The 13,962-nt window shown below is 40.5% G+C and overlaps 7 protein-coding genes across 7 annotated transcripts in view; 3 read left to right on the top strand and 4 right to left on the bottom strand.

The window, feature by feature from the left end:
• Positions 1 to 162: 162 nt before the first annotated feature.
• Positions 163 to 1,282, bottom strand: CBG12202 (the record flags this gene model as incomplete). Its single annotated transcript, XM_045238543.1, has 4 exons — positions 163 to 252; positions 305 to 413; positions 459 to 588; positions 1,174 to 1,282. 4 exons carry the CDS (start codon positions 1,280 to 1,282, stop codon positions 163 to 165), a joined length of 438 nt encoding a protein of 145 aa, XP_045094796.1.
• A 274-nt stretch (positions 1,283 to 1,556) lies between these two features.
• Positions 1,557 to 1,622, top strand: CBG25306 (the record flags this gene model as incomplete). The annotated part of the gene is made up of 1 exon (XM_045238540.1): positions 1,557 to 1,622. The coding sequence occupies one exon, from the start codon at positions 1,557 to 1,559 to the stop codon at positions 1,620 to 1,622; it is 66 nt and encodes a 21-aa protein (XP_045099267.1).
• A 146-nt stretch (positions 1,623 to 1,768) lies between these two features.
• Cbr-marc-6 lies at positions 1,769 to 5,379 on the bottom strand (the record flags this gene model as incomplete). The annotated part of the gene is made up of 8 exons (XM_045238534.1): positions 1,769 to 1,968; positions 2,014 to 2,260; positions 2,308 to 2,418; positions 2,462 to 3,711; positions 3,757 to 4,114; positions 4,157 to 5,030; positions 5,079 to 5,190; positions 5,238 to 5,379. 8 exons carry the CDS (start codon positions 5,377 to 5,379, stop codon positions 1,769 to 1,771), a joined length of 3,294 nt encoding a protein of 1,097 aa, XP_045094795.1.
• A 1,210-nt stretch (positions 5,380 to 6,589) lies between these two features.
• CBG25305 lies at positions 6,590 to 6,778 on the top strand (the record flags this gene model as incomplete). Its single annotated transcript, XM_045238529.1, has 1 exon — positions 6,590 to 6,778. The coding sequence occupies one exon, from the start codon at positions 6,590 to 6,592 to the stop codon at positions 6,776 to 6,778; it is 189 nt and encodes a 62-aa protein (XP_045099266.1).
• Positions 6,779 to 6,992: 214 nt separating this feature from the next.
• On the bottom strand, positions 6,993 to 10,334 carry CBG12204 (the record flags this gene model as incomplete). The annotated part of the gene is made up of 6 exons (XM_002639805.1): positions 6,993 to 7,610; positions 7,656 to 8,082; positions 8,132 to 9,573; positions 9,624 to 10,076; positions 10,123 to 10,215; positions 10,263 to 10,334. The coding sequence occupies 6 exons, from the start codon at positions 10,332 to 10,334 to the stop codon at positions 6,993 to 6,995; spliced, it is 3,105 nt and encodes a 1,034-aa protein (XP_002639851.1).
• A 1,568-nt stretch (positions 10,335 to 11,902) lies between these two features.
• CBG12205 lies at positions 11,903 to 13,513 on the bottom strand (the record flags this gene model as incomplete). Its single annotated transcript, XM_002639806.1, has 4 exons — positions 11,903 to 12,023; positions 12,307 to 12,402; positions 12,451 to 12,525; positions 13,464 to 13,513. The coding sequence occupies 4 exons, from the start codon at positions 13,511 to 13,513 to the stop codon at positions 11,903 to 11,905; spliced, it is 342 nt and encodes a 113-aa protein (XP_002639852.1).
• Positions 13,402 to 13,962, top strand: part of CBG25304 — a gene marked incomplete at both ends in the record, with an annotated part of 2,043 nt that continues 1,482 nt past the window's right edge. The window contains one exon of the mRNA XM_045238510.1: positions 13,402 to 13,496. Coding sequence (XP_045099265.1) covers positions 13,402 to 13,496 — 95 coding nt within the window. The remainder of the gene's footprint in view (positions 13,497 to 13,962) is intronic.

The following is a 13,962-nucleotide window of genomic DNA, read 5'->3' as shown; positions in this document are numbered from 1 at the left end:
TTGCTTCCGACTTCCGAAAATAAAAATGTACTTCCGACTTCCGAATTCCGAGTTCCGAAATTTCACTTCCTGACAACTCTGCTGTGTATAGAAAAAACAATGCACAATTAAACTCGAATCACATTGAAAAAAACATTTATTCAAGTACTGTAGGTTCTCATATCACTTGGCGTTCATCTTGATTGTAACCTGTCCACCTGTTGGTTTTCCAGTTTTGAATGATTTGGCCAAATCCTTATCATCTCCGGAGAACTGAAAATAATACCCTTTTAGAATCAAACTCACGTCCTAAAAGTTTTCTTACCACACTGTTCACAATAACGAGTTTCGCTTCTTTTGCTGGAGCTTTGTTACGAGTAATTGTGACTTCAGCTGTTTTTCCAGCCTCAATTGTTCCGAATACTGGATTAACACTAAACAAAAAATGTTGTAATCTAAATCTGGAGAAAATTGCTTACAGATAAGCGACATTGTCGGATGTCTTGATTTTGAACATGATTTTTTTGTCATGAGTATTCGTGAGAGTAATCTTCTTCTGTTCCTGTTGATCAGCTTGGAAAGCCAAATCGGTATTTGGTTCAATGGTGACTGAAATTTATAATAGATGCCAGCCTTCGGTTCTTCTTTCTTCTCCTCCTTCTTTTCCTCCTCTTTCTTCTCTTCTTTCTTCTCTTCCTCCTTTTTCTCCTCCTTCTTTTCCTGGTCCTTCTTTTCTTCCTTTTTCTCCTTGTCATCCTTCTTTTCTTCTTTCTTCTCTTCCTTCTTATCCTCTTCCTTTTCATCCTTCTTCTCATCCTTCTTTTCATCTTCTTTCTCTTTCTCATCCTCCTTCTTTTCTTCCTTTTTCTCCTTGTCATCCTTCTTCTCTTCATCTTTTTTATCCTCATCCTTCATATCACTTTTCTTCTCATCTTTCTTCTCATCTTCCTTTTTTTCCTCCTTCTTCTCTTCCTTCTTCTCTTCCTTCTTCTCTTCCTTTTTTTTCACTCTTCTTCGATTTTTCTTTCTTCTCTTCTTCTTTTTTCGCCTCCTCCTTCTTTTCACTCTTCTTTGACTTTTCCTTTTCCTCTGGCGCCTTCATTTTACTGCCAGCCTTTGGAGGTACTGGAAAAGGCACTGGAGGTGCTGACAACGGCTAAAATCGGTTTTTAGAGAATCAGAAGATACAAAAACCCGCAACCTTTGCTGCTCCAGCTGGAGCCTTCTTCTTCTTTCTTCCGCATCCGAAGATCAACGAAAAAGCAGTAGAGATGCCGATGAAGACAGAAATTCCAATGGCCATTTTTTTCTGGACAGACAAACTATCGATTGGTTTCCAAAAACTAATGTGGTACACTCCCACGAATCCTGATCCATGAAATCAGTAAAGCTAAATAAAAACTAGAAGAACGTTCACGTGTGATTTCCTCAAGTGTCTTATGTTGTATCTCTTCCTTGTTTAGAATGTGACCCCAATAGTAAATTGAAAATAAAGATTTAATGAAACCAAGAAGTGGATATATAATAAAGTTTACAAAACAGATATTTATGAAGGAAAAATCAGGAAAGATGTGGAAATGATCACTAGCGCAAAGAACAGGGACAAGTATCAAAAAGGTTCTGGTGACCTGCTTACTCTCTGATTCAGACAGTGAACAAATCAGAAACCGCACAATCATGAGAAAGAAAAACACCGAAATTCCACGGAACGATTCTGGGAGAAATGAATATTTTGAGCCAACCGGACGATTGTTTTTGAGAAGATAAGCAAGAAGGAAGAGAAAAAATATCAGGACTGAGTGGCTCGAACTCCGTTTTTCTCGTAGTTGACTAGTTGAGTGCCAACCAGGTACCGGTCATTTTTGATTTTCTCCGCCAACTCGGCAAACTTTGCAATCTGCCATTTGATGAATACTACAGCGGATGTTATAAATAAGAAAGCTGGATACGAGAATCGTAGCAGAAGCATAGTCCATTCAGGGTCGGCTCCTGAAACAAATTTTTGTTTTTTTTTTAAACTAAATCAGAACAAACCTGAAATCAACGCATATGTTTTCACAACCAACACTGGGAACGCAATGAAAGTTGATAAATAAAGAATGCATGGAACAACAATTCTAACGAAAACATGAAGTGCTGCAAAATTCTCGATGCCACGTTGCACCAAAAGATCAAGTTCGGTCTTGAGCCACCAATCAGGTCCCATCACTGCTACAACCGCGAAGATTTTCATTTGAACGACACCCATTGCCCAGTCTTGGTATGGGAACATGAGAGCACTCTGAAATATGTTTGATTAGAGAAAGGTGCAACGTTCAGGGCGTGTACTTGTTGGTAGCCAAGCCGCATAGGAGCGAAAAAGACAAGTTGGAAATATGTACCCATTAAAAATGGCAGCACGAAGACGATTGGAATGGCAACAAGCATCAAACGAATTCCCTGAATAAGATATTGATTCGATACAATTATTGGTATAACTAACCAAATATGAGTAATGGATCACTGCTCTCTTGAACAAATGAGGACCTCCGCGAATGAACTTTATGGCTATTGCTCCGAACTTCCCGACAAGCCAGGCAGCGTAGAGTCCCAATGAAACTGTGTACATATCATGGACATTCCCTTGGCCGGTTACAATATAAATGAAATATCGACCAATCGATACTGGGATAATGAAAACGACGACACTGCAGAGAGTAGTTGTAGCCGACATTAAAACCAGAAGAATTGCAATACGAACAGCAAAGAGGGATGGGCGATTGTATGGTTCATAGGCACGTGGCTCGCGTAGTAGAAGTAATGCTTGATGTTCAGCAGCAAGACCTCCTCCGACACCGGCTCCAGCACCAGCACCTCCTGCTGCACCTGCGTTTCCTAGTACATTTTCTGGTCGATTATCATTATTGTTGTTTTGATTGTTGTTGTTATTGTTATCGGAGAGCAAGTACTGATCCAAATCCAATGCCGTACCAATCACTTTACACCAAAGTCTGACACCGTACTTGATGAAACCTCTCCCATTCGCATGTTCCAATATCGCAGGCATCACAACTTGAAGTATCAGCAACTCGAGTGAAATTTCGGACAACGGAGTTTCCGCACTCATTGAAACATTGTATGGCAAAAGTGTCGGTAGGATAACATTGATGACGTTCAGAGGGATGTAGAAAATAAGCATGATTGTTGAGAAAAACAACGTCGTCGACACCACGAGCCGTCGGAAATGGCGAGTGAATGGTAGATCGATCATTTCCTGGATTGGATTGAAATCGGGGTCATTGAGATTTCTCATAAACCAAAGTACCCCAGGGCGAAGAATTTCTCGGAGCAATATAACAAAGGAAGCCGAGTAAAACACGTATACCATTCCAACCATCCAATGTAGAAATATCGACATGAATGGAGCACTCGCAAACGTAGCAACTCGTTGAGAAAGGGTTACATTGAACAGAGGAAGTGTACATACATCCATCCAACATCCACACATTACTGGGAAGAAGCCAATCTCCAGGAACACCAGCAAGAAAACTTTGATAATCAGGAACATAACTCCAAGGAATCGATACATCAACTTCATTTTTAGGATCCGCATCAACTGATGAGCAATGAATGTAACAACAGCAACTTGAATGTACCCAAAAATCATGGAAACTATCGATGGGAAATAGGTGATTTTCGAATATAAACCGACTGTAGCAAGCATCCAGCTACCGAATCGATATGGAACGTAGGCTGGAAAAGGTAAGTATTTATTAATTTTCTATCTATAAGCCTTACCGAACGTGACCGTAAATAGAGTGTTCAGTGAGATGACCCAAAAGACATGCTCTAGAAATATTAACGATCCGTCAAGACCAAGCAATCTTTGCCAAGTGAGTTCATCTCCAAATCTATCCCACTCTCTCCAGTTATCATCCTGATCTCCTCCAGCTGCAGCTTGATCTGGATCATTATTTACGTTCTGCCTCTGACGCCGATTCCTTCTCAGACGAGCCCGTAGTGGTTGTCGTGGCAGAATAGGAGCGGCTTCTTCAAGCAATTGAGGAGGATCCTCCACTGGGGGTTCTTCGTTCGGTTCATTCTCAACAATTTCATTTTCGTCGTCTCTCATATCATCGTATAGATTGATGTCAGGCTGAAATTGGAAAAAAAAATAGAACGACTAGTTAATAATCACCATTCTGGGTCTGAATCCGTGTCTTGCTTCATAAATATCCCTCCTGCGTTCTTCATAAGCCAATGCTCCTGAATGAGCTCGCGCCACAGCCTCTCGATGATTCAAAAACTCGTCATTATCAATGTACAATACTCTTTCAGGAGGTCCATCACTGATCTCTTCAAAAATCTCTGGAACACCATCTGATGATGATCCACTCGTCTCGCCATCGTCTTCTGCTTCTCCGTCTACTCGTCCTACCTCATTACGGTTGACATTCGGCTGATTCCCGATGTTATTATATTGATCGTTTTCATTCTCATTTGCAACATCATCGTTATCATCATCGTCATCTTCGTCGTCGTCGTCATCATCCTCTTCATCGTCTTCGTTATCCCCATCGTCGCCTTCGACTCCATCGTTGTCAGAATCATCTTCTTCATCCTCTTCATCTTCATCATCCTCATCACCGTTCTCGTCCGCTCCATCTTCGTCGTTTTCAAAGTTCAAAAAATGTTGTGGTCCTCCAACAATGATTTGTTCTCGAAGCCAAACGAGTGAGATAAATGTGCAGACAAAAACAATGAGAAGAATAGTTCCTTTAAGAATGTCAGGAACCACATTATCCGTCTTGAAAAGTTGGAATGGAGCATTCACAATGTCATGGAATGATAAATAGAATATACAATTATAAATACGAGCAGCAGTCAGTGGAACAAGCCCCAGCCATGTAGCCATCACAAAAGTATACACGAACCATGTTTTGATCATCATTGCTCCAGAAGTGATTACTCCACGTAGTATTTCAAATATCGGAAGAGCTTTTGGCATATCCGGTCGATATATCGGTTGAAAAGAATATTTGTGATTACATAGTTCACATACTTCTTTCTTGCTGAAAAATTTTTAATTACTCAAAGTCTCGAAAACACAAATCACTCACCTATATTTCAGCCACTCTACTAGACATTCCTGATGAACATATTTAATACTTCCAGTACATAAACAAGGATAATAGAGACTTCCTTCGTCTCCCCGGCATACTCGACACATGACTTAAATTAAATATGTTAAGCAAGCTTCCCCCCAGAAAGAAACATACGGTGGTCATCGTTATCGTTGGCAGCGGAATCTGCAACCGGATCAACTGGATTCGGATCTGCACTTGCTGAAGTTGACGGCTGATTTGCTGAGTCGCCTCCGTCACCAGCATCGTCTGGTGGTCTTTGATGTTCTACCTCCATTTGATTCAATGCTCCTGGAAAGATTTTTATTGGTGATGGTTCAAGCACATACTTTATGCTGTTTAGACTGAATTAGAGCGATTTTTGATATGGAATTTGGACCCTTATAGAGGCTATATGAAAGACGAAAAAAGCAATAAAATAATCTACAAAGGACGAGTTTCTAGTTGAAGAGCCAAAATTAAAATATTCGAAGCTTTGGAGCGTGATACACTAGTCGGACGAGGAGACGTAGAGAGTATGTTGCAGATATGGAGGCGCAGGGGAGCAGATGGACAACGGGCAAAGAGCGAGTTGAAACTGGAGGCGCCAGAAATGAAAGAGGGTAAAAATGCATGCGACGGTGATTATAGAACCGAATTGTCCTTCAGTCAAAGAACTATATAAAGCAAAGAGAAGTGATCTAGCAAGACATAATCCTTAATAGATTTCCACTTTAATCGTCAGTTTTGAGCCAATTTTTCTCAAATCTCATTAAGGCTTCTCGTGCTATTGATAAAGTCACGATAAATATATTGGGGATATATAACGCAATGAACACAGACCTACAAAATTTTGTCTTGAGAAAATGTTTATTATGAAATTTCGGAGAGCTAAATAACTAGGTTTTCCGGTGACTGGGAAATACCATTAAATCTGATGGAAGTTAGGAACTTCTGCCGTTCCAGATCATGCCATGGGGGAGAGGAAAAAGGTGATAAAAATATAACTTTGAAATTTGAATGGATTTTTGGTTGCTTCTTTGAGCACGAATATCTCGGCTCATACATAAATGGAAATGCACATAGAAACACGAATACCTTAGTGGGAAAATATCGGTAACCCGTAGCAACCGCCCGAGAGCCTTATGATAGATGGGTAGGAAAACAAGTTTTCGAGAAGAGCATATGACAGAGTGGCTGAAGAACTTGACTTTATAGTGTAACGAAAGAACCATGTTGCTTCCAAACCTTTCGAATGATAGCAAATGGAAAATTCCTCAGAAGTTTTTTTCAGGCACATCTTCTCCAGGGATGTTCAGAACTCCAAAAATTGGGTTTCGAGCGAAATATTTAAATTTTCTTTTGCTTTTTCGAAATCTGCTTGTCAATTTCTTGCGATTTTGCGATGAAAAAGTGGAATTTCTACTTTAAAAATTTAATTTTGAAACTCGGAATTTATGCCATTCCGTACATCCATGATCCTCCCTTCTTAAATCAGTCCCGCTTCTATGTTCACTATCTACGATGCTCCCGGAGTGCGGTTTTCCCTTCCTCCGAAGCAAAATCATGAAATAAGTCAACCAGATCCGACCGAAAAACAAATCAAATATGTTTTAGTTCATCGAACTTCATTCCACAATACTCTTTCAATTGGTATCAAAATAAACGGTATAAAAGTCAAGCTAGGTGTGCATTGATTGAGAAAAATGTAGATCGGGGTGAGGGGTAAAAACAACAGATTAAAATTAATGGGAACAAAGAATGTATCCCACGATTGGTGAAAAAGGGACATTGAGATTGAAGGAAGATAGTTATATGTGAATTCTTTCAATATGTGAATTCTTTCACAAATGTTGATGGGGATGGGTAGTAAATTCCTATCATTTACAAAATGTATGATGCAGATTTTTTTTACTTTCTGCGTTTGTGCGATGGTCCTGCCTTGCTCGAGCTCGGTCTTTTGCGATCGCGATCACGATCACGATCGCGTCCTCCGTCTTCAACTTCACGTCTCTTGTCCGCCTTCGCTGCTTCTTCTTCGAGATCCGACCAGTCCTTGCCTTCGGATTCATCAGAATCCAACGAACCTTCCTCGTCATCGTCAGATTCAGTTTCTTCGCCCTCGCTTTCATCTTCATCGCTAGCACTGCTTGAACCACCATCGGATGCATCTGCTTCTTCTGGGTCATAAGCATCGGATTCATCAGAATCGTCGCCTGCGTCTTCACCCTCTGATTCAGCGTCGAGGAAGGTCCATCCACCGTTCTCGAAGAAGTCTTCAGGATCGTCAGTGATAGTCTTCATAACCTTGGCCCAATTGAGAGACTGAATTCCTTCGCTGTACCAAATGTCACAAGTGTGGAGCCACTCTTTAATCTTGTCGATACTGCTCATCGGAATTTGAGCAACCATTTGGGTCTTCATTTTGTAATCTTTGAAAATAAAAACCATATCGAAATTCTTGAGTTGCAACGAAACACGTTCGAAGTGAACAAGCTCCACTTCGGAAAGAGTGACGATGAATGGTGGCTGAAAAAAGGCGATTGAAGTCACAGTTTCTCTGAAATGTCATACCCATTCGGTGAGATTAACCAAGCACGAAGCTGTCGGCTTGAGAGTAGTCGCTGAACGGAAGGGAACTCCGAAAAAGCCAAGCCCAGCAAATGGGGAATCGAATTCAAACTGATCATTGGTCAGACGGGACACTTTCTCACAGAAACTGTTGAAAGTGGTATTCAGACGACGACGAAGTTCTCGTTCTTGTTGTTCACTGTGCATATCATCACGATCTTGCATATGGTGATACTTTCCAAGATCTGTCGTGATCTCTCCGACTTCGGTGTAGAACTGAACATCTTTGTACTTTTTCTTTCCCCACATGACCGGATTCTTGAGATGGAAATGAAGGAGAATGATCATCTCATTATCACACGGTTGGAAGAACGCATGCTTGATATTATTATAAAGCACATCAATACGATCTCCTCGAAGAGAAGTGTATCTGTAAAATTTGATTTTGTGTCATCAATGTCAAAATTCTGCAATCTAACCTGAAACCATTAGTGTGAGCTTCAAGTGATCCAGTGATCCGCTTCTGGATGATGTTTGGACGGATGAGCAAATCTTTCAATTTTGGATTTAGCTTGTTTTGGCTCAAAATGAGCTTGTCTTGTTTAACAGCACCATCCTTCTCACGCTCTTCAGCTTCCTCCGTGCGGAAACGTTTCTGCATTTCTTTGATCTGACGGAAAGCTGTGCTGAGATTACTGCTCGGTGGCGTAGCATCACTGTGATGTTCTTTGATATTGCTAGCGCGGAAGGTGAGTTCTTTCATGAAATGGGCAAGTGGGTGCGGGAATTGTGCGTTGTCTTTTCCAACTTGAGATCCTGGAGTGGCGAAGTTGATTCGGAGATATGTAAAATCTCCTTCCACGGATTGAGAGCAATTTTTTATCATAGAGATGTGGAATGGAACTGGGATTCCAAAGATCGGCACAATAACCGAGTCGTACTTTCGGTCTACGAAAATCAGCATTTTCTGAACATCTGTGTCCTGTGGGAATCTCTCTTCATTCTTGTAAGACACATTGGACTTTTTGACTTTCTTCTCGTCGGTCCCTCCATCTTGCTTTGAGAGACGAGCTTTTGCGTTCAAATTAAGCTGCTTTCCCAGCTCTTTCTGACGTTCTTTACGAAGGTCTTCGTTGGTTGTTTTATTTCTCGTTTGGTCATTGAGAACCACACTCCGTTGTCCTCTACCGAGCAGTTTCTTTTGATCGGTATCTCTTTCAGTTTCTCTGTTCTCCTGCTCTTCCTTGAACTTGATAACATTCGACTTCAGGCGGGACTTGGCCTTCTCAGTAAGTACTTCATTGTCGCCCTCTGCTTTAACTAGAATTGTGTCCGAAATAGCGATGGCTGCAGGTTTTCCTTTCTCTCCTTTGTTCTTATTTGGAATGCTATCAACTCCAATATAGACAATGAAAACCATCCCTTCCTTAACAACCTCTTCACATTTGGCATTGATGGAAAGTCGACTCTCCCGGAATTCGATGCCAGTTGCGAATCCTAGCTCCTTCTTGTTAAGCGTTTCGGCAAGTTTTGGATTCTTTTCGGTGAGCGTGTCAACACCGATTTTGTAAACATCCTTCAGCTTGACACCAGGTTTGAGAGCAGCAATAACTGCAAATTCCGCAGCAAGAATAGCTTCATACGCTGCTTCCAACTCAGCCGACGGGAAAATGAGCATTGTACGAGTCAAGTTGGTACAATAATCCGAAAGTCTAGCTCCGAACGAGGTGATGATTGAACCGAACTGGTTGTGAAGATGAGCTTCAGAATTATCATGATTCCACTTGAATGAGTAGTTTCCGCCTGACATAACAATTGGATCGTAGCATGTGTCCGCGTTGTACTTAGCCAATGATTGTTGAATTTTGGGATCTTTCATGTATGCGCTGAACTCAGATGACAAGACAGAGTGACGAACTCGCTGAGAAAAGAAAATGAGACTAAAGGAACAAATGGAAATCCAGTTCATACCCTTTCCGAATCGATAATTTCGACATAACGTTGTCTAGCTGCAGTCCAGGAAGTGGTTGTGACTTGAGCTGACTTGCGAACAAGTTCCAACTCTTTATCGTCTTTTACTGCAAACAAATGCATGAAGGCAAGAGAAACGTCAGTTTTGTTTATGTCATCGGCTTTGAGTGCATCATTCCAAGCGTTTACGAAATCCGAGTTGAACTTTTCTTTGACGAAAGATCCCAGATCTCCTTCAGCACGTTTGATATAGTCAATCAGCTTTTCGAAATTTCCCGCATCTTTGTCCGACTTATCTCGAAGAAGTGTGCTAACTGGTGGAACTCTCCCGTTATATTGAACGCCAGTTACTGTTCCGAAGAACTCAACTTTGCGGTTACTTCCAAGAATATAGATGTGGTCTTTGAGGAACAGGAGAGCTGTGTCGTTGATTTCATGACCGAAAAGCCAGGACTGCAAAATTTAGATTAGGATAAGAAAACTTCTCTAAATATCTCACGTGAAGTGCGCTCGACTTTGTGTACGGATTTTCACTGTCTCCGTAGGCAACAGCAATGGAATTGACCGAGTCGAGACCGACTTGTCCGGTTTCCTGAAAATATCTAATAAGCTGAATATCTTTTACGAAAATTCACTTACCCAGAGCTCGTATAGTCGTTCGGCTCTTTGAAAAAATATATCCTTGTTCAGGACGACGCGTTTATCGCCCATTTCTGATCTGTAAGAAATTCAAAGTGAGTCAACATACGTTTTGCGAGAAGAAATTCGTGTCACGAGGTGGAGACAGAAAATCGATACACAGCAAACGGAGAAATAGCAAAAACGGGGCACATTTCAAAAACTAAATAGAAACTGGGATTTGCTACTTTTGATAAAGGATAACAACTATAATGGCTGCAGTCACTGTCTGCAATATTTTCAGAAATACAGAGCGAAGATACAATGGATCCAAAACGGCACAAAAACTATATCCGGAAAGCTTTCGAAAGTTATTAATCTGAAATGGCGATTGACTGCGCGCGAAATTCAAATGAACGAGTGTGGGAGGAGTCCAGAAACGCAACTGCCGCATGCGGTTTCTGCAATGCCTGGCACGCTGTTTTCCCGCGCGCGCACTCGCACCAAAAATATTGTCGAAGGAGTGTGTTGCGCTTCTGGGAAATCAATAAACAACCACATGTCTCATCTGGAAAACGAAAAGATTCGAAAATAATGGTCATAAATGCATTTTGTCTTGTAAATAGGTCAATATCCGATGCATCATATTCGAAACAGGACTCAGAATTATACAGAGAACAGGTCTTAAGCTAGTATGTTTGCGTGTGACAATGAATTATTAAAATTGTATAACAAAACAATGTATAAATGGGAAAGATCGGAGTGAGAAGGTTTCTGATTTTCTGCAGCAATAGAAAAATGAATACTAGAAGTTATGAAATTGTCTCTGGGAAAAATATTACAAGAAAGACGGGGCGGGGACAATGTAACCGCACCATGCAAAAGCTCCGCCCTGTTTTTCTTCCGACTATTTTTTTCCCACGGACACCTCTCTAAAAATCGGAATATTATTTCAATTCATAAATCTTCCAAAATTATCAGAAAATATCGATTATCGGCCTTGAAAGCGTTCGCTATGAAACTTGGTCAGAAGGCACTACACAATAACAACTCAATAAGTCCAAAAGAAATTGAATAATAACAACTAGCGTTCAATTCTGATTACGAGGTTGGGAGTACGAAATTTTTATGATGAAAGAACAAATTCGGAGGAGATAATTATGTGAAGTTGTGTGTTGCGATTTGGTTGGTAATGAATAGAGATGTCCGGGTTCCGGATTCCGTGAAAAATATTCATGTCCGGATTTATAGATAAATGCATCATTTTGATCACAACTATTTATTTAGACTAATCGTACTATAACAGAGATGTTAGTAGACTGCACATCTGTTGCGACATTGCTGCACAACTGTAGGGGATGTGTAGGGTAGTTGATGCGCGAATGTAGGATATTCACAGGTGGATCGCGAGGAACGTTATATGGGATCGCGCGGTGCAGTATATGCTCGCAATACGAAACATATAGGGGCGCGTTATGCGAGCATATAGGATCCACGCGCCGACTAAAGCATATAGGATCCACGCCGCCGCCCAGCAATTCCTCCCCTCCCCCAGGTCCTAATATTCTCTGTGAACTGAAAATAGTGTTTACCAGTACAAATTTATTGAAAATTAATAAAAATGACAAAAAATGAAGTAAAGAGAACATAAAAATAAAAAATTAACATTTTTGTCTCCTGGCTCCTTGGACTCGATATTTTCGTCGCATTTCTCCCTCTTTATATCCATTAGACGAAAGTCCAATCGAGAAGTTGCTCTCGGTTGTTTTTTTTTCTGAAAAACTGAATATATTTTGAAAATTTTCGATAGTTTTACTTATTCACAGCGAAAATTTGTCAAGCCTAGTACTTAGAAAACGAAGCTGCTTTTGCAAATTCGTATACAAGATTTATTGAGAGAGCTGAATTTCGTGTTGGCACGTTTTTCATCATGTTTCGAAAGCTCCGAAGAACTGGAGTCATAGAAACAAGAGTAGAATGCTCTTTACAAGTTCAGTCAAAACAATTTCGCAGGTGTTCTTTTATCGAATTATTTTCGAGCGTTTCAAACACAAAATTCGCTAACCTTTTCGTTTTTCTGTCGGTGCTGTTTCTTTCAGTTGTCGTGTGGCCAGTGGAGACGGTGAAGGGTTTAGTTGTCACCGAATTCTGAGCTCCGCTTCTGAAAAATGAAGTCAGTGAGAAACTGAATGTCATGCATGTTTCTTACCTGTAGCTATCCGCAGAAAACTTCTGGTTTTTAGCTTTAGGTAGACATGCGAGGCGTTGGAATCCATCGGTGGGCCTAAAATAATTATTTCTTTAAGAATTTATGTGTAGAAACCCGAGAAAAACGGCTAGAAGCGATGAAAATGAGTTCGCAAGTGAAAAATTTGTAAAAAAAAACCTGTGAAATCGTAAAAAATCAAAGAAAATCGAACAAAAATAGGCAAAAATATCTGCAAATTCATCGAAAATCTGAGTGTAGATTTACGGTAAACAACGCGGGATGCGGTATATCGGAGCGTCGTTGTGTACTATTTCAGCGGAATTACCAAATTAAATGGGCAAAAAAATCCGATTCATGTGGAAATATAGAATATTGTGATGTAAAATAAGCAGACAGAGCATAAGGGCATTTTATGGTAACATAAAATTCGGATTTTGACAGGTTTTTTTGGAGTAAACGTCGCAACACAGCCTGCAGAAAATGTTGAAATTTTCAAAGACAAAATTCCCATCAAGTTTAATGGAATTCCAAGCCTAAAATTCAGCAGCTGTATATGTTTTCCGATCATCTGTCTTGGTTAACTACTTTTCCCCGATAACACTATTTTTCGATAGTCAACAGTCATAAATACAATTCTTAGGGAACCAAAAATTTTATCCTGAGAATATCAAGAGAAGGGTTTCAAGCTATTATTTCTGCAAAAAGCATTTACATGTTCTGTAAATGCCATCAGGTTTCCGTGAAGACACATTATAGAATGATCCACCCCTTCCCCTTTAACTTTAAACTTTGAGCTAATTTATCTGGGTTCCTGTGAAAGATATCAAAAAGTTGTACAGAATGTCTTTGATATTATAATAAACATTTTGTCAGTTGATCATTTTCTGATATCTTTTACAGGAAATGATATATATGGGATCGAAGTTTACAGTTTGTTTGCACTCGATTAGAATGTTGAGGGAATATGGAACCTATATGCGAGCACGGACTGGGCATATGCTTTCCCTGCTTACTCGACGCCCACCACCGCCCACCAGCAACCACCAGCCCATATAGAGGGCATAACGAACGCTATATGCGCGCATTCACAGTATGCCCGCGGGCCACAATGCGCCCATATAGTGTTCTGCGCGATCCACCTGTGTTCAGCCGATAGCCCCCTCCCCCCTCGTTGTTCGCTTTCATCGCACTCGATTAAAACATTTGCTAAAATAAACATTTATTGAGAAAATTGGGAGATACAACAAATGAGGGGAAAAAAAAACAAAAATAGATTACAGTATTTAGATATGATGTTATATTTTTTCGCCTCTTGGCTTGATCTCAGATTGTTCCTCAATACACTCGTATTTCGAAGTCTTCGTAGTTGAGTGTCGCTTACTTCTATCCTAAACCGGGGTTTGGCTGAGGGTGTCGCTTCTATTGGAATCCGCGTGGTCCGACGCCTTTTCTCATCCAACACTTGACTTCATAGTGATCTGTAATAGGAAATACGTCATGAAAGCGACTATT

This window comes from Caenorhabditis briggsae (assembly GCF_000004555.2).
Source record: "Caenorhabditis briggsae complete genome, chrI, whole genome shotgun sequence".
NCBI lineage: Eukaryota > Metazoa > Nematoda > Chromadorea > Rhabditida > Rhabditidae > Caenorhabditis > Caenorhabditis briggsae.
The sequence above is the reverse complement of the archived record's forward strand: the minus strand, read 5'-3'. Positions and strand labels throughout refer to the sequence as shown.